Source organism: Somniosus microcephalus, chromosome 7 (genome assembly GCF_052327205.1).
Source record: "Somniosus microcephalus isolate GS21.2 chromosome 7, FLI_Smic_1.0, whole genome shotgun sequence".
Classification (NCBI taxonomy): Eukaryota; Metazoa; Chordata; class Chondrichthyes; order Squaliformes; family Somniosidae; genus Somniosus; species Somniosus microcephalus.
Window position 1 is genome coordinate 148058178 of NC_140993.1, and position 26885 is coordinate 148085062.

At 48.4% G+C, this 26885-nt stretch overlaps 1 protein-coding gene across 3 annotated transcripts in view; it reads right to left on the bottom strand.

Moving 5' to 3' along the window:
* Nucleotides 1–26885, bottom strand: part of pde7a (phosphodiesterase 7A) — a 358425-nt gene that overhangs the window by 105322 nt on the left and 226218 nt on the right. For all 3 annotated transcript variants that reach the window (XM_085993047.1, XM_085993048.1, XM_085993049.1), the window contains one exon: nucleotides 13076–13136. In XM_085993047.1, coding sequence (XP_085849173.1) covers nucleotides 13076–13136 — 61 coding nt within the window. The remainder of the gene's footprint in view (nucleotides 1–13075; nucleotides 13137–26885) is intronic.

The following is a 26885-nucleotide window of genomic DNA, read 5'->3' on the forward strand; positions in this document are numbered from 1 at the left end:
TGTTGCGAGATGTGGGAGCCGGTGGACCCCATTGAGGCTCATGGTGATTACATCTGCGACAGGTGTTTGCTGCTAGAGGAACTCAAGTTCCATGTTATGGAGCTTGAGACCGAGCTTCAGACACTGCGACACATCAGGGAGGGGGAGAAGTTCCTGGACTCTATGTTTCAGGAGATGGTCACACCTATGAAGTTAATTACTGCAGATGTAGTCCGTGGTCAGGGACAGGACGGTGTGACTACAAGTGAGGAAGGTACAGGGATCCAGGATGTAGTGTTGAAGGAGACGCAGCCCTTGCTCTTGTCCAGCAGGATCGAGGTTCTTACTCCCTGTGAGGGCGGGAGCGGGGATTGCAGGGAGGATGAGCAACCTGGCCACAGCACCGTGGTACAGGGGGCCATTCAAGTGGAGGGAGTAAAAAGAAATGTTGTAGTGGTAGGGGATAGTATCATTAGGGGGATAGATAGGGTTCTCTGCAGTCAAGAGCGGGAGTCCCGAAGGCTGTGTTGCCTGCCCGGTGCCAGGGTTAAGGACATCTCTTCTGGGCTGGAAAGAAACTTGGAGTGGGAGGGGGAGGATCCAGTTGTCATGGTCCACGTTGGTACAAACGACGTAGATAGGACAAGGAAGACGGTTCTGTTAAAGGAGTATGAGCAGCTAGGGGTCAAATTAAAAAACAGAACCTCAAGGGTAATAATCTCTGGGTTATTACCTGAGCCACGAGCGAATTTGGCTAGGATAAATAAAATTAAAGAGCTAAATGCGTGGCTCAAAGACTGGTGTGGGAGAAATGGGTTTTGCTTCTTGGGACACTGGCACCAGTACTGGGACAGGAGGGAGCTGTTCCGTTGGGACGGACTCCACTTGGCCAGTGCTGGGACTAGAGTCCTGGCGAATCATATAACTAGGGCTGCAGAGAGGGCTTTAAACTAATTAGTGGGGGGGAGGTTTCCAGAGAGCAAATAATAGAAATGACAACAGAGAAGGTCATAGACTTAGGTAGCAGTGGGGGAATTAAAAAACAGAACGTGTCAGGAAGGGACAGAAGGTATGGAGTAAAAAGTCAAGTACTAAAAAGGGAAAAAACAGGAACTAAGTGTTACAAAACATATTTGAAAGTTCTTTATCTGAATGCACGTAGTATTCGTAACAAAATGAATGAGTTAACGGCACAAATAACGACATATGGGTATGATCTTGTGGCCATTACAGAAACATGGCTGCAGGGTGACCATGACTGGGAATTAAACATACCAGGTTATTTAACAATCAGGAAGGACAGGCAGGAAGGGAGAGGACGTGGGGTGGCTATGTTAATAAAGGAAGGAATCACTAATACAGAGAAATGATATTGGGTCAAAGGAGCAGGATAGTGAAACAGTTTGGGTGGAGATAAGGAATAATAAGGGGAAAAAACACTAGTGGGTGTAGTCTATAGGCCTCCGAACAGTTGCAACTCTGTTGGACGGAGTATTAATCAGGAAATAGTTGAGGCTTGTAATAAGGGAACAGCTATAATTATGGGGGATTTTAATTATCATATTAACTGGACAAATCAAATTGGGCAGAGCAGCCTTGAGGATGAGTTCATTGAGTGTATTAGGGATGGGTTTCTTGAGCAGTATGTAACTGAACCAACCAGGGGGCAAGCAACCTTAGATCTGGTCCTGTGTAATGAGACAGGATTAATTAAAAATGTCCTAGTAAAGGATCCCCTTGGAATGAGTGACCATAACATGGTTGAATTCCATATTCAATTAGAGGGTGAGAAGGTTGGATCTCAAACAAGCGTGCTGAGCTTGAATAAAGGAGACTTGGAAAGTATGAGAGCGGAATTGATTAGAGTGGACTGGGAAAATAGATTAAAGGGTAAGACGGTACATGATCAGTGGTGTACATTTAATGAGTTATTTTACAACTTCCAAAAAATATATATTCCACTGAGGAAAAAAGGGTGTAAAAGAAAAGATAGCCATCCGTGGCTAAGTAAAGTAATTAAGGATAGTATCCGACTAAAAACAAGGGCATATAAGGTAGCCAAATCTAGTGGGAGGATGGAAGATTGGGAAGTCTTTAAAAGACAGCAAAAAATAACTAAAAGATTGATTAAGAAAGGGAAGATAGATTATGAAAGTAAATTAGCAAAAAATATAAAAGCAGACAGCAAAAGTTTCTATAGTTATATAAAAAGAAAAAGGGTGGCTAAAGTAAATGTTGGTCCCTTAGAGGATGAGACCGGGAAATTAATGGTGGGAAACATGGAGATGGCAAAAACACTGAACAATTATTTTGTATCAGTCTTTACAGTAGAGGATACTAAGAATATCGCAACACTGGACAAACAGGGGGCTCTAGGGGGGGGAGGAACTAAATACGATTAAAATCACTAAGGAAGTGGTACTTGGTAAAATGATGGGACTCAAGGCGGATAAATCCCCTGGACCTGATGGCTTGCATCCTAGGGTCTTGAGGGAAGTGGCGGTAGGGATTGTGGATGCATTGGTAATAATTTTCCAAAACTCACTGGACTCAGCAAAGGTCCCGGCAGATTGGAAAACTGCTAATGTAACACCCTTATTTAAAAAGGGTAGTAGGCAGAAGGCTGGAAACTATAGACCTGTTAGCCTAACATCTGTGGTTGGTAAAATGTTAGAGTCCATTATTAAGGAGACAGTAACGGGACATTTGGATAAACATAATTTAATAGGACAAACTCAGCATGGTTTCATGAAGGGGAAGTCATGTTTGACAAATTTGCTTGAGTTTTTTGAGGAAGTAACATACAGGGTGGATAAAGGGGAACCAGTGGACGTAGTGTATTTAGACTTCCAAAAGGCATTTGACAAGGTGCCACACAAAAGATTATTGCTCAAGATAAAAAATCACAGGATTGGGGGTAATATTCTGGCGTGGGTGGAGGATTGGCTCTCTAACAGAAAGCAGAGAGTTGGGATAAATGGTTCGTTCTCAGATTGGCAACCAGTAACTAGTGGTGTTCCGCAGGGGTCAGTGCTGGGTCCCCAACTCTTTACAATCTATTTTAACGATTTGGAAGAGGGGACCGAGTGTAATGTATCAAAGTTTGCAGATGATACAAAGATGGGACGGAAAGTAGCGAGTGAGGAGGACATAAAAAACCTGCAAAGGGACATAGACAGGCTAAGTAAGTGGGCAGAGATTTGGCAGATGGAATACAATACTGGAAAGTGTGAGGTTATGCACTTTGGCAGGAAAAATCATAGAGCAAGTTATTATCTTAATGGCAAGAAACTGGAAAGTACTGTAGTACAAAGGGATCTGGGGGTCCTGGTGCACGAAACTCAAAAAGTTAGTATGCAGGTGCAGCAAGTGATCAAGAAGGCCAATGGAATGTTGGCTTTTATTGCTAGGGGGATGGAATATAAAAACAGAGAGGTATTGCTGCAGTTGTACAAGGTATTGGTGAGACCGCACCTGGAATACTGCATACAGTTTTGGTGTCCATACTTAAGAAAAGACATACTTGCTCTCGAGTCAGTACAAAGAAGGTTCACTCGGTTAATCCCGGGGATGAGGGGGTGGTCATATGAGGAGAGGTTGAGTAGATTGGGACTCTACTCATTGGAGTTCAGAAGAATGAGAGGCGATCTTATTGAAGCATATAAGATTGTGAAGGGGCTTGATCGGGTGGATGGGGTGAGGATGTTCCCAATGAAGGGTGAAACTAGAACTAGGGGGCATAATCTTAAAATAAGGGGCTGCTCTTTCAAAACTGAGATGAGGAGAAACTTCTTCACTCAGAGGGTGGTGGGTTTGTGGAATTTGCTGCCCCAGAAGGCTGTGGAAGCTACATCATTAAATAAATTTAAAACAGAAATAGATAGTTTCCTATAAGTAAAGGGAATTAAGGATTACGGGGAGCGGGCAGGAAATTGGACATGAGTCTAGGTTCGGAATGGTCATGGCCCTGTGGGTAGTGGAGTGGGCCCAGGGGCCGTGTAGCCTTGTTCTGCTCCTACTGTGTTCTAATTCTGTGTTAGATTTCAGGAGATGGTTTTATTCCTGTTCCTGGCTGGGGTGGAGATCGCCTTTACAGAAGGTAAGTACTGTAGAAAATATAGGGACAGTGATTTCCTGGAAGAATTTCGATCGCCTAGATGGGTCGGAGAGGAATTTCCCAGATTTTTTTCTCCCAAATTGGCCATTGGGTCTTCATCTGGTTTTTCGCCTCTCCCGGGAGATCACATGGGTTCGGGTGGATGCAGAGTGATAGAAGATTTGAGGTTAGGATCAGATCAGCCATGATCTTATTGAATGGTGGAGCAGGCTCGAGGGCCGATTGGCCTACTCCTGCTCCTATTTCTTATGTTCTTATGTTCTCCAAATAGTGGCATGCAACTTTTTACAACTACCTGAACAGGCAGACAGGCCTCAGTTTAGCTGTTCAACTTAAAGAAAGCACCTCCAACAATGCAGTACAACATCAGGACTGCATAGAATTGTCAGTCTAGATTATGTGCTCAAATTTTTTGAGTGGAGCTGGAACCCATAACCTTCAGAATCAGAGGCAGGAGTGCTATCACTGGGTCAAGCTGATAAGAAATTGCCAAACGAGTCAATCAACTGCAAGAATTTGTCTATGAACAAGTATGACAGAGAAGTGTGACATGATAGGCAGGAAATATGCACAAACATACTGTGCATCTCACTGGAAGGAGACGCACTGCGGGACACGCTCACTACAAGGAGGCACACTATAAGGAGGAGAGGACCCAGGAGCGAGGACGAGGCCGAGGATGGCGCCCAGGGGCAAGGACGGGGCTCAGGGGCTAGGATGGGGCTCAGGGGAGAGGACGGGGCTCAGGGCGAGGTTGAGGCCCAGGAGTGGCGCAGCGTGGACCAGCAGCATGGTCGGGAGGACCACACTGCAGCCTATGAATCCCAGGCAGAGAGGACCTGCGGGAAGGAGGGAGGAGGACAGTAGGAGTATGTTTGTGTGCTCTAGGCCGATGTAGCAGAGCCTGGTCTCCAATCATCTTGGATCCCCTTGCCACTGGACCAAGACCCTGCTCTGTTAAGCCTGTGTGATAGCTGGCGTGCAACGGCCACCCCACGTTAAAAGAATTCACGCACAGGCATCTTCCACTCTTTAAAAATGAAGTTCGGGACCTGGAACCTCGTGGACAACCCCAACAGCAACGGACCAGAATGCCGTACTGCTATCCTTGCCCGGGAGCTCAGACGTTTCGACATAGACATTGCCGCCCTAAGTGAGACCCGGCGGGCAGGGGAAGGCCAGCTCAAGGAGCAAGGCGGTGGTTACACCTTCTTCTGGAAAGGCAAACCTGAAGAAGAATGCTGCCTTCATGGAGTAGGCTTCGCCATAAAAAATGAGCTAGTTGAACATCTCAGCGACTCCCCTTGTGGAATACACGAACGTCTCATAACTCACCCTAGCCTGGAACCAGTGTGCTACGGTCATCAGTGCATACGTCCCAACACATACATAGAAACATAGAAGATAGGAGCAGGAGTAGGCCATTCAGCCCCTCGAGCCTGCTCCGCCATTCAATGCGATCATGGCTGATCATCCAAATTCAGTACCCTGTCTCTGCTTTCTCCCCATACCCCTTGATCCCTTTAGCCTTTAAGAAATATATCCAACTCCTTCTTGAATATATTTAATGAATTGGCTTCTACTGCCTTCTGTGGTAGAGAATTCCACAGGTTCACCACTCTCTGGGTGAAGAAATTCCTCCTCTTTTCTGTCCTAAATGGCTTACTCCTTATCCTTAGACTGTGACCCCTGGTTCTGGACTCCCCGACCATCGGGAACATCGTTCCTGCATCTAATCTGTCCAGTCCTGTCAGAATTTTATAAGTTTCAATGAGATCCCCTCTCATTCTTCTAAACTCCAGCGAGTATAAGCCCAATCGACCCAATCTCTCCTCATACGTCATTCCTGCCATCCCAGGTATCAGCCTGGTGAATCTTCGCTGAACTCCTTCCATGGCAAGAACATCCTTCCTCAGATAAGGCGACCAAAACTGCACACAACACTGGAAGCCACAGACGAGACCAAAGAGGAATTCTACTCCAGCCTTGAACAATCTCTGTCCCGAGTCCCAACGAGCGACAAGCTGATCCTCCTTGGTGACTTTAATGCTAGAGTTGGAAAGGACACAGACCTCTGGGGAGGTGTGATCGGCAGAGAGGGGGTAGGGAAAGCCAACTCCAATGGTACCCGCCTCCTGACAAAATGCTTAGAACATGGCCTTGTCATAACCAACACCTTGTTCCATCAGATAGACAAGTACAAGGCTTCATGGCAACACCCTCGCTCCAAGCACTGGCATCTGCTGGACTACGTCATTGTCCGAGCGAAGGACCGCAAGGTCGTCCGCATCACCCGTGCTATGACAGGAGCTGACGACTGCTGGACAGACCACCGCCTTATCCACTCTGTCATCAATGTAGCCCCAAAACAGCAGCGGCAACAGAAGCAATGCCGCAGGAAAATCAACGCTGGAGCACTCAAAGACCCCGCTAAGAAAGAGCCTTATTCAGCCTGCGCCTCACCACCAACCTGACGACTCCCAGTGATTCAGAGACAGAGTGTCCACAGCGCCTGGTCTGCATTCATTCATAATAAGCACCTGTGAAGAGACGCTCAGTCACTCGACCAGGAAACACCAAGACTGGTTCGACGAGAACGACCAGGAGATCCAGGAGCTAATAAGCCGCAAGCACAAGGCATTCCTGATCTGGAAACAGCAACAGAACTCGAGAGCAAGAAAGCAGCTCTACAGACACCTAAAGGCCGAGGTCCAACAAAAAACTCGCAACCTAAAGAACAGATGGTGGGTGGAGAAAGCGCAGGAGATCCAGCAGCTAGCCGACAACCACGACGTGCGTGGATTCTTTAGCGCAGTCAAGACCACCTACGGCCCAAGCACCCAAGGCCCTTCCCCACTGCGGGCCAAGAATGGAGAGGTACTCATCAAGGACAGAGAGGCAGTCAGTGCCCGCTGGAAGGAGCACTTCGAAGATCTCCTTAACCACGACTCTGTCTTCGACACGAGTGTCCTCAACTCCATCCCGCAGCATGCCACCCGCTACCAGAACCCCAGCCCGGCATGAGGTTGAAAAGGCCATCCGACAACTGAAGATCAACAAGGCCTCAGGAGCAGATGGAATCCCCGCCGAGGCGCTAAAACATGATGGAGAAGCACTATTGGCGCGAATACATGAACTAATTTCTCTTATTTGGAAGGAGGAGAGCATACCAGGGGATCTCAGAGACGCCGTAATCGTGACCAACTTCAAGGTGACAAGTCCGATTGTGGTAATTACAGAGGAGTCACCCTGCTGTCTGCCACTGGGAAAGTCATCGCAAGAATCATCCTCAATTGCCTTCTCCCAGTGGCTGAAGGGCTCCTCCCAGAGTCGCAATGCGGATTCCGCCCACTAAGGGGCACAATGGACATGATCTTCACTGTGCGTCAACTACAAGAGAAATGCAGGGAACATCACCAACCGCTGCACATGGCCTTCTTTGACCTCACAAAGGTCTTCAACAGCGTCAACCGTGAGGGATTATGGAGTGTCCTCCTCAAATTCGGCTGCCCTCAAAAGTTTGTCAGCATCCTCCGCCTGCTTCACAACGACATGCAAGCCGTGATCCTGACCAACGGATCCACCACAGACCCAATTCACGTACGGACCGGCGTCAAGCAAGGCTGTGTCATCGCACCAACGCTCTTCTTGATCTTCCTGGCTGCAATGCTCCATCTCACCCTCAGTAAGCTCTCCGCTGGAGTGGAGCTAATCTACAGAACAAACGGGAAACTGTTCAACCTCCGTCGCCTCCAGTCCAGATCCAAGGTCGTCCCATCCTCGGTCATCGAATTACAGTATGCAGACGATACTTGCGTCTGCGCACACTCTGAGGTCGCACTCCAAACCATCGTCAACACCTTCACCGAAGTGTACGAGTGCATGGGCCTTACACTAAACATCCGTAAGACAAAGGTCCTCTACCAACCTGCCCCTGCTACACAGTACTGCTCCCCGATTATCGAAATCCATGACGAGGCCCTGGACAACGTCGACCACTTTCCATACCTCGGGAGCCTACTGTCAACAAGGGCAGATGTCGATGACGAAGCCCAACACCGCCTTCAGTGTGCCGGTGCAGCCTTCGGTCGCCTGAGGAAGAGAGTATTTGAAGACCAGGACCTCAAACCCAGCACCAAGCTCATGTTCTACAGAGCAGTAGTGATACCCGCCCTCCTGTATGCTTCAGAGACATGGACCATGTACAGCAGGCATCTCAAAGCACTGGAGAAGTAGCACCAACGATGCCTCCGCAAGATCCTGCCAATCCATTGGCAGGATAGGCGCATCAACGTCAGTGTTCTCGCTCAGGCCAACATCCCCAGCATCGAAGCTTTGACCGTGCTTGATCAGCTCCGATGGACGGGCCACATCGCCCAATACGAGATTCCCAAAACAAACGCTCTACTCGGAGCTCCGACATGGCAAGACAGCCCCAGGTGGGCAGAGGAAACACTTCAAGGACACCCTCAAAGCCTCCTTGAAAAAGTGCAACATCCCCACTGACACCTGGGAATCCCTGGCCCAAGACTGCACAAAGTGGAGGAGAAGCATCCGGGAAGGCGGCGAACACCTCGAGTCTCTTCGCCAAGAGCAAGCGGAAGCCAAGCGCAAACAGCAGAAGGGGCGCACGTCAACCCAAGCACCCCATCCACCAGCCCCTTCAACCACCATCTGCCCCACCTGTGACAGAGACTGTAGGTCCCGCACTGGACTTATCAGTCACCTGAGAACTCATTTGTAGTGTGGAAGGCAAGTCATCCTCGGTTCCGAGGGACTGCCTAAGAAGAGATACAGCTAGGAGAGAGAGAGCACAAGTCAATGACCTGGATTTGACGGGGCCTATGACCCCGTACACACAGTGTATGTGGTCGTAAGTGCCCTGCAAGTTCCGGGTTTCCACATACGTGAAAACTTGTGATGTCATTTTCAGCTTGACAGATGATCCGCATGCGCAGGAAATGGATATTCATTGGCAGATTTGCCCAACTACTGCCCAGCAAATGCCCGCGAAGCAATTACACTTGGTAAAAGCAGGTGTAGGGCCTTCTTTTACCAGTGTAAGGGTGAAAATAAATATTAAAATAAATTTTAAAAAAATCATTTAAACATTCAAAAATCTTTAAAATTAGTTTGGGTTATTTTTACATAGGATATACAACACAAACAGGCCATTCGTCCCAACCAGTCCATGCCAGCGTTTATACACCATGCGAGCCTCCTCCCGTCTTTCCTCATCTATCTCTATCAGCATTACCCGCTATTCCTTTCTCCCTCACGTGCTTATCCAACCGCCCCTTAAATGCATCTATACTATTCACTTCAACCAATCTCTGTGATAGCAAGTTCCACATTTTCAACACTCTCTGGGTAAAGACGTTTCTTCTGAATTCCCTATTTGATTTCTTGGTGATGATCTTATATTGATGGCCTCTAGTTATGCTCTTCACCACACGTGGAAACATTCTCTGTATCCACTCTATCAAAACCTTTCATAATTTTAAAGACCTCTATTAGGTCACCCCTCAGCCTTCTCTTTTCAAGAGAAGAGAGAGCCAGCCTGTTCATCCTTTCCTATTTTGGTATCTCCTTGTAAATCTCTCTGCACCCTCTCCAGTGCCTCTATATCTTTTTATAATATGGCGAACAGAATTGTACACAGTACTCCCAGGTGTGGTCTAACCAAGGTTCGATACAAGTTTACCATAACTTCACTACTCTTCAATTCTATCCCTCTAGAAATAAAACCTAGTGCTTGGTTTGCTTTTTTTATGGCCTTGTTAACCTGTGTGATTTGTGTATTTGTACTCCGAGATCCTCTACCCCACCCAGACTCGTACCCTCCAAATAATAAGTGACCTCCCTATTCTTCCTACCAAAATGTAATACAGGAAACTCTCGTTTAAACGGCACCTAAATATCCGGAATTCTCTATTAACCGGCAAAATTTTCACTCCGAAAACAACACCTCAATAACCGGCAATGTTTCCGAGTCCAAGTCTCCCGCGGTGGCCGAGTTAGTCAGTGGGGGTAGTTCTCCAAACTGCCACTACTCGGCTTCTTGGCGCTGTCGGAAGTTGCAACTCCTCAATACCCCTGTAACAGGAAATAAAAGAGTACCCTCTGAAATAAAAGAGTACCCCTGTAACAGGAGTCTGACTCTCCCGCGCTGCTGGTAGTCTCTTCTGATCCGCCATTTTACAGGGGTACTGTGTGTCGCCCACGCTGCTGGTAGTTATTGCATTGCATTACCCTCAACTGGCAGTACTGTACTTAATCAAGCATCTTCCACCATCCATTTAACACAACATTCTGTAGGTGAGTACTTAATTACTGTATACTGTACATTTCTTGATTTAATTTTTCTTTGTTAAAAATAGCCTCGGTAGATAACCCTCTCCGTCATCTGGAATTTTTGCTCAACCGGCAACACGCCTGTCCCGTCGGTGCCGGATACCAAAGAGTTTCCTGTACCTCACATTTATCTGTGTTGAAATTAATTTGCCAATTTTATGTCCATTCTGCAAGTTTATTAATGTCTTCCTGTAATTTGTTGCAGTCCTCCTCAGTATTGACTATCTCCGCCATCCCCCCCCAAATTTGGTGTAATCCGCAAATTTAGAAATTGTGTTTTTGATTCCAAAGTCTAAATCGTTAATATAAATTATGAACAGTGGTCCCAGCACTGATCCTTTTGTAGGACCCCACTTTCCACCTTCTGCCACTCTGAATAGCTGCCCTTTACCCTACTCTCTGCATTCTGTCTTGAAGCCAGCTAGCTATCTATTCTGTTACTTGTCCCCTGACTCCGCATGCTCTGACCTTATTCATTAGTCTATTATGTGGTACCTTATCGAAGGCCTTTTGAAAATCTAGATGAATTACATCTACTGCATTACTCTCGTCTCCATCTTCAAAAAATTCAATTTGGTCCCTTTAAAAATGTTTAAATTAATTTTTCAAAAAATTACATTTTTGTTTTAAATGTTTAATTAAATTGCATTTTTATTAATTTAAACATGTGGTGATTTATTTTTATTTAGGTTGTGTGAAAGTGTGTTTTTTATGTCATTCCTATTATGCTTATGGGGATTCCATACGTAACTTTTTGATTGGTTGGACCGGCTGACGTAATCCCAGCAGACACATCCCAGCATGTGAACCGCATGCGCCCCAGGATACTTGGGCCTTTTCACAGGCGTAAACTTGCAGGCCCAGTACTGCAAGAAGTCCGAAGATACGGAGGCACCAGATAGGTGCATACTTTTCTTGCGGATCAGAGGCATTCGTCCGCGGGAAGCTTCCGACCGCATTTTCAGGCCCAATATATTTAAAATCTTACATCTAACACACTTCCTGCTTGTCACACTTCCTGTGTCATGATTTTGTTGTCATGCTATTTGCATCACACCTTGGTGTAACAACTAGAATTATTTTAATTTGTACGTTTGCATAAGCTTATATACTTACCTTAATTAATACTTAAGTTTGACCCCTCCAGAAGCTGGAAGGCACTATGAAAGTTTACCCCTTCCTTGGTGACTTGCCACTGAACCTCTCAGAGGTCCCACCTTCCCCCAGCATTCCTGATGGTCACCCGCCAACCCTATTGCCATTACAGTGGCCATCTCCTCCCTCCTTGATGGTCTTCATGGCAGATTGCCGCATCCTCTTCCATCCCTGCCCACCTGCCCTACTTTCCCCCACTAATCATGGACCTTAAGCCACACATCTGCACACCCTGCCAACTGCTTAACAACCCTTGCTATGAAGAAGTTATACTATATATAGCGTTTTTAAAAACTATGCTGGCAATTTTGCACAGGGGTTCTCCTAATTGTCCACTGTAACTTTGGCAGAAGAGTTGCAGAAACCCCGGAAAAACATAAAAAAATGTTGTTTATAACATTTTTCTTGTATTTCCATGGTTCTTCCACCGATGTTACTGCGGACGAGCGGGAGAACCCCGTGGAAATTCAGCCCCTAAAAGTTCATTTACTGGCTCAGTCCAGGGAAATGGATTTATTTTTTTATTGAAGTTTCAAAGGGAGAAGAGCACATGGATATGGAGACAAAGAGTTGGGCTTACTGGAACAGTGTACATTTTAGAATACAGGTTACAATGGGAAGGAGGCAGACAGCAAGAGGGGGCTACAGTTGATGGAAGGGGGATGGTGTAGCAGTCTCTGTGGAAACCAACAATAGTGATTAAGAAAAAGGAGCGAGCAGAAAAGATGAAAAGATCAGAGAGCGGAGGGCAGTCCAAACTTGCGATGCTCATGAGGAATGTTGCAAAGGAATGTCCTCGCCAATATTTATCCGCCAACCAGCATCATTAAAGCAGATTATCTGGTCATTATCACAATGCTGTTTATCGGAGCTTGCTGTGCGCAAATTAACTTCTGCGTTTCCTACAACAGTGACTACACTTCAAACAGTACTTAATTGGCTGTAAAGCGCTTTGGGACGTCCAGTGGTCGTGAAAGGTGCTATATAAATGCAAGTCTTTCTTTTTACTTTTCAAAGATAAACCAAAGCGATTAAGACAAAACGATGCAAGTCAACCATGGGGGGTGGGAGGTGGTAAGAGTGACGGAGCAACAGCATAGCAGTGATCATTATACTGGAGAGTGTGATATAGTGCAAAGGAGTAAGCTAACCAAATCTAAATGAATTATAACCACTTTAAGCATGTTACCTTCCCACATAAATAACTCATCATCTCCTGCCTGATATGAAAAGAGACAGACAAAATTAGAAGATGACACAGAGAGAATCTAAACAGGAGGTAGAGAGAAAGAAAAATAGCAATATGAAGGTTAAGAGGTTAGAGACAATCCTGACTCACCAGAATCAGCACGATGGAAGATCCAGAGCAAGAGAGTGAGAGTGAAAGCAAGCAAGAGACTGGTATAAGTAGATAGGTATGTTCTGATCATCTGAGTCACAACACAATAAGAGTAGAGCTGGTTTACTCACCTAACATACGAATGTACAGTGCAGTCTGATCTGAGCTTTCATACGATATTGCTCCCCGTCTCTGAAAAATAAGAGACCGACACAGAAGTTGTTACATTTCAGGAGTTCACCTCCAAAAAGCAGAAGGTGCTCATCAGCAAAGTACCAAAAAAAAGGCATTTTCATACTGTACTGTGAAAACATTTTTTCTTTTTAAATAGGCTGGGGGAAGTACATAGTTTTGAGTAATAAAATAAAATGTGGACAGAGTTGGCATTCATTTTAGAATGCAGTCAACCGGGTTTGACTGGAAGACAAACACAAAGGGCAGGATTTCATTGGGCCATGGAGGCGGGATTGGAGGCGTGCGGGTGGTTAAAATTGCAAAAACTGGTGGGTGGGCCCAACCCCGCCGCCACGCAATTTTCAAAAATTCGTGTCTGATGGTCCCGTCTCCGTCCCGCCTCCAAGAGGCAGGATAGGCCGTTAAGGCCCTTAACAAGCACTAAATTGCCTCTATAATGCCATTTTGAATGGCCATTGCGATTTTAACCCTTTTCCCACGTGAAACACGCCTGTTCTGAAACACTACAGTGAAACCTGGCGGGAGCACAATTGGATTGCTGACTATCAGCTGCACGTCAACCATTAAAGAGATTTGATCAGCCATCATTGCAGGTGGCAGGACTTTGTAGTCTCAGGTCTGGGGAAACTTTTAGAAGGCATAATCACAGCTGTGGAAGTTTAGAGCCTGATACCCATCTCCAGTGTGACCTCCTGGGAAACCCCTTTCATCACCTTCACTGAGCGCTTCCTCAACTGAAGCATCTACCAGAAGCATGGGAGCCATTTATTTCCTTCCCTTCTGGATAGTAGATGAGGCCGAACAACAGCAGCCGCAACAACAGCAGCCGCAACAACAGCAGCCACAACAGGCGCGCCAAGCTGCTGCTCACCCACCTGAAGCTGCACAGGCCAGAAGGGGCCAGCGCATGGAAGCCCGTCGGCGCAGGAGATACCCCCAAACAGGGTCTACAGGCACAGGGTCAGCTACCTCAACATGTCTGAGCAGCAGTGCCAAAGACGGCTCCGAATTTCGCAAGAGGTAGTGGGTGACATCTGCGCAATGTTGCAACAAGACCTGCAGGCCAGAGGACCAGGTGGACAACCCTTACCAGTGGCCGTCAAAGTCACCACCGCACTCAACTTTTTTGCCTCAGGTTCATTCCAGGGATCAGCAGCAGACATCAGCGGCATCTCCCAGGCGGCCGCACACACTTGCATCACGCAGGTAACCGATGCCCTCTTTGCCCTCACGCACAATCACATCCACTTCACCAAGGATCGAGCAAGTGTCACGGCGCATGCGGTTGGATTAGCTCATCTGGCAGGCTTTCCAAGGGTGCAGGACGTCGTTGACTGCACACGTGGCCCTTAAGGCACCCCATCGCAATCCAGGTATTTTTGTCAATCGCAAGGGCTTCCACTCCCTTAACATTCAGCTGTTGTGTGACCACAAGAAGGAAAATTTGCATGTTTGTGCCATGACTCCTTCACACTGCGCCAGTCTAGTGTGCCTCCGCTATTCAGTCCGCCAGACCAACTTAACGGATGGCTACTTGGAGACAAGGGCTATCCCCTGAGGACGTGACTAATGGCGCCGTTGAGGAGACCATCCAACGAAGCTGAGGAGAGCTACAACTCCAGCCACATTTCCACCAGAGCCATAATCGAGCAAACCAATGGTTTGCTAAAGATGTGCTTCAGATGCCTGGATAGATCAGGTGGAGCCCTGCAGTACTCAGCAGCCAGGGTCTCCAGAATCGTCGTGGTTTGCTGTGCACTTCACAACATGGCACAGCGTCGTGGCTTGCAGATTCCTGAGGACCAAGTGGCTCCTCACATATCCTCCTCAGATGAGGAGGAGGAGAGCGAAAACAAACATCCTGCAGAGGCCCATCAACCAGCAGCAGCAGTACATGAGAACATAGCTGCCCGGGATGCAAGGAACGCACTCATCTTGGCCAGATTTGCTTAGCCTAGCCACTCGAGCACTTTTGTCTCGCATCTTCTTACCTGAGCATCAACGATGGCCACGAACCAGCTGATTCCTAGCAATTTGACCACCATACTGAAAATTGCTATTAATCCTAAGCCCTCAATGTGTAAGTCCCATTCGCGAAATGACACACGCCACAACTACAGCAGTAGCCATCAGATATTTTATGTACATGATTCATATGATGGCTTTTACACATACAGCAAAACACCAAATTTCACCCAAGTGACTACCCTTGTGTCTATTTGTGCAGTATCTTTCTCGTACGCGTGCTCCTACGTGGTGCTTCAGCAGATGTGGAGGCCCCTTGCTCAGTTTCTTGCTGCTCCTGTCTCGACACCTTTGGCGGGCGTCCTCTGGGGTGGCGAACCTGTGAGGGCTCGTCAACAGTCTGCTGCTCCTGCGGCTGTGCAGGGGTTGAGACGCCAATCTCAGCTGGGTGTGGACTCTGGTGGGGCTCTGCAGTGGCATGGAAGTGTGAGCGCTTGGAGAGGAACCCCCACTTCCTTGATGTCTGCCACCAACTTCCCTCTCATGGGTCAGGTCCCCCTCAGCGCTTGCAAGTGGCTTGAGAGCACCTTGCTGCACATCAGGGGGGCCATGGGGACCCGTATCTGCACTGGCAGTCCTACTCAGAAGGACTTCCATGAAGGTCTGGTTTCTCTGTTCAACAGCTGACCATCACTCCTCCAGAGATGTCAGTCTATTCTGAACACTCACCATGTTTTCAACACTCTGGCGACTTAGCTCCTCCATGGCCGTAGCCATTCTCTCATCTACTGTAGCCATTCTTTCCACGGAGGTTGCCATCCTTTCCGTGGTTATGCGTTCATGTGCCAATGACTCCACAAAGGCTCTGCTCATGTTAGCGAGGGACTCCTCCATTCGCACCACACTCGCAGCGACCCTGGAGACAAAACCTGCCAGAGACTCCTGCATCTTTTCCTGGAGTGCCATCACCGCTGATACTGTGGATGGACCCAGAGGCAGAGGGCCGACATGCAGCTGAGCCAAGCTGGCAGAGTCCTGCACCCTCCGACTAGGCCTCTCCACTGCTGTCCGTCTCCACAATCTGCTGATGCTCACTTGTGAGCTGTGATACATCAGGTGACAACACTACTCTATGTCCCAAAGGTCCCACCGAGGTGTGAGTGTCTGCGCTGGTGCTGGGTGCGCTGAATTCTGCTGACGCTGCGCCCTCAGAGGTTGCAGCTTCCTTTGAGGTGTCTGGAAGCTCAGCCTGTTCCTCCTGGCTAGTATTGACGGGTGCTTGCGATGGTCCTGTGGGGGAGTAAAGGAAAGAGTCAGAGATGTGATGCCAAGGTTACATGCACATTGCAGATGATCATTAGTCCATCTGTTAGAGCTTCCAAAACATTATCAGCGACTCATGCAATGTCAATGAGATGGAAAACTATTCTGTCACCAGCTTGCTGTGATACACCCATCTGTCCGTCCCCCACATGCGATCTCCAGGACCGCCTCCTCCCAGGGGGTGAGGTGGGCAACTGATGGTGGCCCTCCTCCTGTCCTCGCTCGTTCTCTCTTATTGTGAGCTCTCTTTTCCTGCAATGAGGGAGACGAGGTTGAGTGAGACTGAAGGAGTGAGTGTAGAGAATCCACAGCATAGATGCTTAGAAGGAGGCAAAGATGGAGTGAGGTGGCAAGACCAAGGGCCCCCCCCGTGTGTTGTCAGTTATTTTCATAGCATCAGAGTGATAGGGAGTGTGAGGGCTGCATAGTCGAATAGTTAGGTGAATGTGACCATAGAGAGGGAATGGGTAAGGGTGCATGGATGTCAGTGTCAAGTGGGATGTGGGGGAAGATATTGCTAAAGCTGAGTGCTGGTGAGGAAAGGCAATGGGGATCAGATTGAGTGATGGGAAATTCATACTCACTTTTCCAGTGCGCTGAAGGTCATGAAATCTCTTCCTGCACTATATCCAGGTTCTGCGGGTAGTCGATAAGGAGTTGACCTCCTCTGCCACTTGCAGCCACGCAGCCTTTGTCTGCTGGGGAGGCTTCTTCCTCCCTGATGAAGGGAAGAGCACCTCCTCATGAGCTCTTGCTCCCTCCACTAAAGCCTGCAGGGCAACGTCATCGAAACGGGATGCAGATCTCAGTCTTTCTCTGGCCATTCTGCTTCCAGCTCAGTGTATCAGCAAATGCCAAAAGGTTGGCAGTCAGCAGAAGAAGCAAGGCTTCTTGCAGACCTTAAATGCAGCAGCAATGATGATGTCATCGGAGGCGACTTTCAGATTGGAGAAACTGATTTGCCATGGGTTCCCATACGCTGGAACTCAATTGGGCAATTTAGTTAAAATAGCTTCAATCTCCCACATCGATTTAGATTCGTGTGGATAACACGAAATGCGGATTACACACCAACCCGCACCTGAATGAAAATCCAGCCCAAAGTATTTATATCATCTGCTAGTAAAAAAGCACCAATGGTTATGAGTCAACTCCATGAGTCCAACCTGATCTGGAACACAGGAACAGAAGTAGGCCACTGAGCTCCTCAAGCCTGTTCTGCCATTCTATAAGATCATCTCAGCTCCATTTACCCATCTTTGCTCCTTATCCCTTGATACCCTTACTTAACAAAACTCTACTGATTTCAAGTCTTTAAAATTCTGTTAGGTAAGTGTATGAAGGGATATGGAACCAAGGTGGGTAAATTGAGTTAGGTTACAGATCAGCCATGATCTAACCGAATGGTGGAACAGACTCGAGGGGCTGAATGACCTACTCCTGTTCTTATGTTCTTATGACCTAGCACACACAGCCTTTTGGGGGATAGAATTCCACATTTCCACTGCCAAGACCTATGTATCCTTCTTGAGATTCAATGGCCAGAACTGAGTGCAATACTCCAGATGGAGTCTGACCAAGGCTCTTGTACAAAGAAGCATAACCTCCTCCCCTTTGTATCTCAGTCTCTCTCTCTCTCTCTCTCTCCCCCCAGACAGTCTCTCTCTCTCTCTCTAGACAGTCTCTCTCTCTCCCCAGACAGTCTCTCTCTCTCTCTCTCCTCCCAGTCTCTCTCTCTCTCCCCAGACAGTCTCTCTCTCTCCCAAGACAGTCTCTCTCTCTCCCCCAGTCTCTCTCTCTCCCCCCCAGAGTCTCTCTCTCCCCCCCAGACAGTCTCTCTCTCTCCCCCCCAGACAGTCTCTCTCTCTCCCCCCCAGACAGTCTCTCTCTCTCCCCCCCAGACAGTCTCTCTCTCTCCCCAGACAGTCTCTCTCTCTCTCTCCCCCCAGACAGTCTCTCTCTCTCTCTCTCCCCCCAGTCTCTCTCTCTCCCCAGTCTCTCTCTCTCTCTCTCCCCAGACAGTCTCTCTCTCTCTCTCTCCCCAGACAGTCTCTCTCCCCAGTCTCTCTCTCTCTCCCGACAGTCTCTCTCTCTCTCTCTCTCCAGACTGTCTCTCTCTCTCTCTCTCTCTCTCTCTCTCAATTCAATTCAATTCAATTCAATTCAAATGCTTTATTGGCATGAAAGTTTACAGAGAACCATATTGCCAAAGCTTACATAGCAAAAAGGTACAGTTTTCTAACATTCTGTAGGTGTCAATCGATTTGACATTTGTTGGGTACATACAATATTACTTTTAAACAATATTAATTTTAAACAGTCTTTGTACTTCATTTGGTACGTTCAATATTAATTTTAAACAGTCTTAATTTTAAACAGTCCTCAGGTTGTGACATGTTGTTACATATTTGGCCCCAAGGTATGGTCTGTCTCCTTCTCCTAAGACTAATCTCAATTTTGACAGATCATCCAATTCCTTGAAATCTGAGGTTGTTTGGCTTAGCTTGTTGAATAATATGTTTCTTGATGTGTTGAATTTTTCGCATTTTAGGAGGAAATGCATTTCTGTTTCAACCTCGCCAGCCAGACATTGATCGCATATTCTATTCTCTCTAGGCTGCCAGGATTTCTTGTATCTGCCTTTTTCAATTTCCAGTTGGTGGTCGCTTAGTCTGTACCTGGTGAGGGTCTGTCTCTGTTTTGTGTCTCTGATGGTCGTGAGGTAGTCTGCCAGTTTATATTCTCTTTTTAGGGCCCGGTAACATTCTAATCTGCTTTGGCTTTCGGTTATTTTGTTCCAATGTTCCAGGTAGGTTTCTTTGCATTTTTTAATGATTTGGTTCACTCGGATTGGTGTTTGGACGACTGTGTTTGGTCTGGGGCTGGTCAGGGTCCGGCTGAGTACTTAGTTTCAGTAGCAGCTGACTCAGGGGACTCTTTTCTGGTTTAGCTCTTGGGTCTGAAAGGCTTTGAAATGAAGGGTGTCTGGGGAGCTAGATTTGAGGTGATTTAGGAAGTTTAGTGCTCGTTTTTGGATGTTTATTATCAGTGGGTATCTGCCTAGTTCGGCTCTGCATGCATTTGTTGGCGTTTTTCTTTGGGTGCGAAGGATGCTTCGGCAGAATTCTGCATGTAGGGCTTCTATTGTGTGTTTTTCCCATTTAGTGTAGCTTTGGTGATTTAGCGGGCCCCATACTTCACTACCGTACAGTGCAATGGGCAGGATTATGCTGTCAAATATTTTGAGCCAGATTTTGATTGGGATTTGGATGTTGTAGAATTTTTCTTTTTATTGCATATAGGGCTCTTCGGGCTTTTTCTTTTCGTGCATTCACTGCTATGCTGAAGCTCCCTGATGCTGTGATAGTTAGACCAAGGTAGGTGTAGCTCATAGTGTGTCCTATAGTGGTATCACTGAGGGTAAACTGGTATTTGTTTTCCTGACATCTGGGCCTTTTTTGAAAAATCATGATGTTGGTTTTCTTTAGATTTACTGTTAGAGCCCAATTTTGGCAGTATTTGTCGAGTAGGTCTAGTTGTTGCTGTAATCCCTGTTCTGTGGGAGACAGCAGAACCAGGTCGTCCGCATAGAACAGGGATTTCACTTCTCCATCCAGGAGACGGAGACCTGGTGACTCGCTTTGCTCCAGCATGTCTGCTAATTCATTTATGTATATGTTGAACAGGGTCGGGCTCAAATTGCAGCCTGCCGGACGCCTCTTCTCTGGGTGAAGAAATCGGTGCGTTTGTCTCCAATTTTGACCCCGCATTTGTTTTTCAGATACATTGATTTAATAAGGTCATAGACTTTGCCCCCTATTCCACACTGAAGAAGTTTATAATAGAGCCCTTCGTGCCATATAGAGTCAAAGGCTTTCTTGAAGTCGATGAAACAGGCGAATATTTTCCATTTTTGTTTGGTGTATATGTTTTCCAATGAGGGTGTGAAGGGTATAGATATGGTCGGCTGTGCGGTGTTTTGGAAGAAGCCTATTTGGTTTTTTCTGAGGATATTATGTTTGTTAAGAAAATCAAGTAATCTACTATTTAGAATACTGCAGAATAACTTCCCTAGACAACTGTTGACACAGATGCCGCGGTAGTTATTTGGGTCTGATTTGTTTCCACTTTTATATATGGGGGAGATTAGTCCTTGGCACCAGATATCGGGAAAAACAGCCTGAGCGTAATATGATGTTGAATAGTTTGAGTATCGCACCCTGCATCTCCATATTGCTGAACTTGAGCATTTCATTTTTGATGTTGTCTGGGCCACAGGCTTTCTTTAGGTGGAGAGATTTTGTTTTTGTGGCCAGTTCTTTCCATGTGATTGGGAGTCTAGAGGGTTTTGGTTGTCTTTAATTGTTGCTTCTAATGTGTGGAGTTTTCTGTGACCTGATGTTGACTTGGGTTTGTTTCGTTTATTGGGATGTCTTTGTAGAGGTTTTCAAAATGTGTTCTCCAGATGTCTCCATCTTGGATTGGTAATGCTTGCAATTGTGTTGTACTCAGGTTATTCCACATTTCCCAGACTGTCTCTCTCTCTCTCTCTCTCCCCAGGCAGTCTCTCTCTCTCTCCCCAGGCAGTCTCTCTCTCTCCCCAGGCAGTCTCTCTCTCTCTCTCCCCCCAGAGTGTCTCTCTCTCCCCAGACAGTCTCTCTCTCCCAGTTCCTCTCTCTCTCTCTCCCCAGACAGTCTCTCTCTCTCTCTCCCCAGACAGACTCTCTCTCTCTCTCCCCAGACTCTCTCTCTCTCTCCCCCAGACTCTCTTCTCTCTCTCACCCAGACTCTCTCTCTCTCTCTCTCCCTCTCTCCAGACTCTCTCTCTCTCTCTCTCTCTCTCTCTCTCTCCCGACTCTCTCTCTCTCTCTCTCACCAGACTCTCTCTCTCTCTCTCTCTCCCCAGACTCTCTCTCTCTCTCCCCAGACTCTCTCTCTCTCTCTCTCCCAGACTCTCTCTCTCTCTCTCTCCCCAGACTCTCTCTCTCTCTCCCCAGACTCTCTCTCTCTCTCCCAGACTCTCTCTCTCTCTCCCCAGACTCTCTCTCTCTCTCTCCCCACTCTCTCTCTCTCTCTCTCTCTCCCCAGACTCTCTCTCTCTCTCTCTCCCCAGACTCTCTCTCTCTCTCCCCAGACTCTCTCTCTCTCTCTCTCTCCCCAGACTCTCTCTCTCTCTCTCCCCAGACTCTCTCTCTCTCTCTCTCCCCAGACTCTCTCTCTCTCTCTCTCTCTCTCCCCAGACTCTCTCTCTCTCTCCCCAGACTCTCTCTCTCTCTCCTCCCAGACTCTCTCTCTCTCTCCCCAGACTCTCTCTCTCTCTCTCCCCCAGACTCTCTCTCTCTCTCCCCCAGACTCTCTCTCTCTCTCTCTCTCCCCAGACTCTCTCTCTCTCTCTCCCCAGACTCTCTCTCTCTCTCTCTCTCCCTCTCTCCCCAGACTCTCTCTCTCTCTCTCTCTCTCTCCCGACTCTCTCTCTCTCTCTCTCTCTCTCCCGACTCTCTCTCTCTCTCTCTCCCCAGACTCTCTCTCTCTCTCTCTCCCCAGACTCTCTCTCTCTCTCTCTCCCCAGACTCTCTCTCTCTCTCTCCCCAGACTCTCTCTCTCTCTCTCTCTCCCGACTCTCTCTCTCTCTCTCTCTCCCCAGACTCTCTCTCTCTCTCTCCCAGACTCTCTCTCTCTCCTCTCCCCAGACTCTCTCTCTCTCTCTCTCCCCCCAGACTCTCTCTCTCTCTCTCTCTCCCTCTCTCCCCCAGACTCTCTCTCTCTCTCTCTCTCTCTCTCCCCAGACTCTCTCTCTCTCTCTCCCCAGACTCTCTCTCTCTCTCTCTCCCAGACTCTCTCTCTCTCTCTCTCTCTCCCCAGACTCTCTCTCTCTCTCTCCCCAGACTCTCTCTCTCTCTCTCCCCAGACTCTCTCTCTCTCTCCCCAGACTCTCTCTCTCTCTCTCCCCCCAGACTCTCCCCTCTCTCTCTCTCTCTCTCCCCAGACTCTCTCTCTCTCTCCCCAGACTCTCTCTCTCTCTCTCTCCCAGACTCTCTCTCTCTCTCCCCAGACTCTCTCTCTCTCTCTCTCCCCAGACTCTCTCTCTCTCTCTCTCCCCAGACTCTCTCTCTCTCTCCCCCCAGACTCTCTCTCTCTCTCTCCCCAGACTCTCTCTCTCTCTCCCCAGACTCTCTCTCTCTCTCTCCCCAGACTCTCTCTCTCTCTCTCTCTCTCCCCAGACTCTCTCTCTCTCTCTCTCTCCCCAGACTCTCTCTCTCTCTCCCCAGACTCTCTCTCTCTCTCTCTCTCCCCAGACTCTCTCTCTCTCTCTCCCAGACTCTCTCTCTCTCTCTCCCCAGACTCTCTCTCTCTCTCTCCCCAGACTCTCTCTCTCTCTCTCTCCCCAGACTCTCTCTCTCTCTCTCTCTCTCCCCAGACTCTCTCCTCTCTCTCCCCAGACCTCTCTCTCTCTCTCCCTCCCCAGACTCTCTCTCTCTCTCCCCAGACTCTCTCTCTCTCTCCCCCCAGACTCTCTCTCTCTCTCCCCCAGACTCTCTCTCTCTCTCTCCCCAGACACTCTCTCTCTCTCTCTCTCCCCAGACTCTCTCTCTCTCTCTCTCTCCCCAGACTCTCTCTCTCTCTCTCTCTCCCGACTCTCTCTCTCTCTCTCTCCCCAGACTCTCTCTCTCTCTCTCTCCCCAGACTCTCTCTCTCTCTCTCTCTCCCCAGACTCTCTCTCTCTCTCTCCCCAGACTCTCTCTCTCTCTCTCTCTCCCGACTCTCTCTCTCTCTCTCTCTCTCTCTCCCCAGACTCTCTCTCTCTCTCTCCCCAGACTCTCTCTCCCCCAGACTCTCTCTCTCTCTCCCTCTCCCCAGACTCTCTCTCTCTCTCTCTCTCCCCCCCAGACTCTCTCTCTCTCTCTCTCTCCCTCTCTCCCCAGACTCTCTCTCTCTCTCTCTCCCCAGACTCTCTCTCTCTCTCTCCCCAGACTCTCTCTCTCTCTCTCCCCAGACTCTCTCTCTCTCTCTCTCTCCCCAGACTCTCTCTCTCTCTCCCCAGACTCTCTCTCTCTCTCTCTCCCCAGACTCTCTCTCTCTCTCCCTCTCCCCAGACTCTCTCTCTCTCTCTCCCCCCAGACTCTCTCTCTCTCTCTCTCTCTCTCTCCCGACTCTCTCTCTCTCTCTCCCGACTGTCTCTCTCTCTCTCTCTCTCCCCAGACTGTCTCTCTCTCTCCCCAGACTGTCTCTCTCTCTCTCTCTCCCCAGACTGTCTCTCTCTCTCCCCAGACTGTCTCTCTCTCTCCCCAGACTGTCTCTCTCTCTCCCCAGACTGTCTCTCTCTCTCCCCAGACTGTCTCTCTCTCTCCCCAGACTGTCTCTCTCTCTCCCCAGACTGTCTCTCTCTCTCCCAGACTGTCTCTCTCTCTCCCCAGACTGTCTCTCTCTCCCCAGACTGTCTCTCTCTCTCCCCAGACTGTCTCTCTCTCTCCCCAGACTGTCTCTCTCTCTCCCCAGACTGTCTCTCTCTCTCTCTCTCTCCCCAGACTGTCTCTCTCTCTCCCCAGACTGTCTCTCTCTCTCCCCAGACTGTCTCTCTCTCTCCCCAGACTGTCTCTCTCTCTCCCCAGACTGTCTCTCTCTCTCTCTCCCCAGACTGTCTCTCTCTCTCTCTCTCCCCAGACTGTCTCTCTCTCTCTCTCTCTCCCCAGACTGTCTCTCTCTCTCTCTCTCTCTCCCAGACTGTCTCTCTCTCTCTCTCTCTCCCCAGACTGTCTCTCTCTCTCTCTCTCCCCAGACTGTCTCTCTCTCTCTCTCTCTCCCCAGACTGTCTCTCTCTCTCTCTCTCTCCCCAGACTGTCTCTCTCTCTCTCTCTCTCCCCAGACTGTCTCTCTCTCTCCCCAGACTGTCTCTCTCTCTCCCCAGACTGTCTCTCTCTCTCTCCCCAGACTGTCTCTCTCTCTCTCTCTCTCTCCCCAGACTGTCTCTCTCTCTCCCCAGACTGTCTCTCTCTCTCCCCAGACTGTCTCTCTCTCTCCCCAGACTGTCTCTCTCTCTCTCTCCCCAGACTGTCTCTCTCTCTCTCTCTCCCAGACTGTCTCTCTCTCTCTCTCTCTCCCCAGACTGTCTCTCTCTCTCTCTCTCTCTCCCCAGACTGTCTCTCTCTCTCTCTCCTCTCTCCCAGACTGTCTCTCTCTCTCTCTCTCTCCCCAGACTGTCTCTCTCTCTCTCCCCAGACTGTCTCTCTCTCTCTCTCTCTCCCCAGACTGTCTCTCTCTCTCTCTCTCTCCCCAGACTGTCTCTCTCTCTCCCCAGACTGTCTCTCTCTCTCCCCAGACTGTCTCTCTCTCTCTCCCCAGACTGTCTCTCTCTCCCCAGACTGTCTCTCTCTCTCTCTCTCTCTCTCCCAGACTGTCTCTCTCTCTCCCCAGACTGTCTCTCTCTCTCTCTCCCCAGACTGTCTCTCTCTCTCTCTCTCCCCAGACTGTCTCTCTCTCTCTCTCTCCCCAGACTGTCTCTCTCTCTCTCTCTCCCCAGACTGTCTCTCTCTCTCTCTCTCTCCCCAGACTGTCTCTCTCTCTCTCTCTCCCCAGACTGTCTCTCTCTCTCTCTCTCCCCAGACTGTCTCTCTCTCTCTCTCTCCCCAGACTGTCTCTCTCTCTCTCTCTCCCCAGACTGTCTCTCTCTCTCTCTCTCCCCAGACTGTCTCTCTCTCTCTCTCTCCCCAGACTGTCTCTCTCTCTCTCTCTCCCCAGACTGTCTCTCTCTCTCTCCCCAGACTGTCTCTCTCTCTCTCTCTCTCTCTCCCCAGACTGTCTCTCTCTCTCTCTCTCTCCCCAGACTGTCTCTCTCTCTCTCTCTCCCCAGACTGTCTCTCTCTCTCTCTCTCTCTCCCCAGACTGTCTCTCTCTCTCTCTCTCTCTCCCCAGACTGTCTCTCTCTCTCTCTCTCTCCCCAGACTGTCTCTCTCTCTCTCCCCAGACTGTCTCTCTCTCTCTCCCCAGACTGTCTCTCTCTCTCTCTCTCTCTCCCCAGACTGTCTCTCTCTCTCTCTCTCTCCCCCAGACTGTCTCTCTCTCTCTCTCTCCCCAGACTGTCTCTCTCTCTCTCTCTCTCTCCCCAGACTGTCTCTCTCTCTCTCTCTCTCTCCCCAGACTGTCTCTCTCTCTCTCTCTCTCTCCCCAGACTGTCTCTCTCTCTCTCTCTCTCCCCAGACTGTCTCTCTCTCTCTCTCTCTCCCCAGACTGTCTCTCTCTCTCTCTCCCCAGACTGTCTCTCTCTCTCTCCCCAGACTGTCTCTCTCTCTCTCTCTCTCCCCAGACTGTCTCTCTCTCTCTCTCTCTCCCCAGACTGTCTCTCTCTCTCTCTCTCTCCCCAGACTGTCTCTCTCTCTCTCTCTCCTCTCCCCAGACTGTCTCTCTCTCTCTCTCTCTCCCCAGACTGTCTCTCTCTCTCTCTCTCTCCCCAGACTGTCTCTCTCTCTCTCTCTCTCCCCAGACTGTCTCTCTCTCTCTCTCTCTCCCCAGACTGTCTCTCAGTTCAGTTCAGTTCAAATGCTTTATTGGCATGAAAGTTTACAGAGAACCATATTGCCAAAGCTTACATAGCAAAAAGGTACAGTTTTCCAACATTCTGTAGGTGTCAATCGATTTGACATTTGTTGGGTATTTACAATATTACTTTTAAACAATATTAATTTTAAACAGTCTTTCTACTTCATTTGGTACGTTCAATATTAATTTTAAACAGTCTTACTTTTAAACAGTCCTCAGGTTGTGACATGTTGTTACATATTTAGCCCCAAGGTATGGTCTGTCTCCTTCTCCTAGGACTAATCTCAATTTTGACAGATCATCCAATTCTTTGAAATCTGGGGTTGTTTGGCTTAGCTTGTTGAATAATATGTTTCTTGATGTGTTGAATTTTTCGCATTTTAGGAGGAAATGCATTTCTGTTTCAACCTCGCCAGCCAGACATTGATCGCATATTCTATTCTCTCTAGGCTGCCAGGATTTCTTGTATCTGCCTTTTTCAATTTCCAGTTGGTGGTCGCTTAGTCTGTACCTGGTGAGGGTCTGTCTCTGTTTTGTGTCTCTGATGGTCGTGAGGTAGTCTGCCAGTTTATATTCTCTTTTAGGGCCCGGTAACATTCTAATCTGCTTTGGCTTTCGGTTATTTTGTTCCAATGTTCCAGGTAGGTTTCTTTGCATTGTTTAATGATTTGGTTCACTCGGATTGGTGTTGGACGGCTGTGTTGGTCTGGGGCTGGTCAGGGTCCGGCTGAGTACTTAGTTTCAGTAGCAGCTGACTCAGGGGACTCTTTTCTGGGTTTAGCTCTTGGGTCTGAAAGGCTTTGAAATGAAGGGTGTCTGGGGAGCTAGATTTGAGGTGATTTAGGAAGTTTAGTGCTCGTTTTTGGATGTTTATTATCAGTGGGTATCTGCCTAGTTCGGCTCTGCATGCATTTGTTGGCGTTT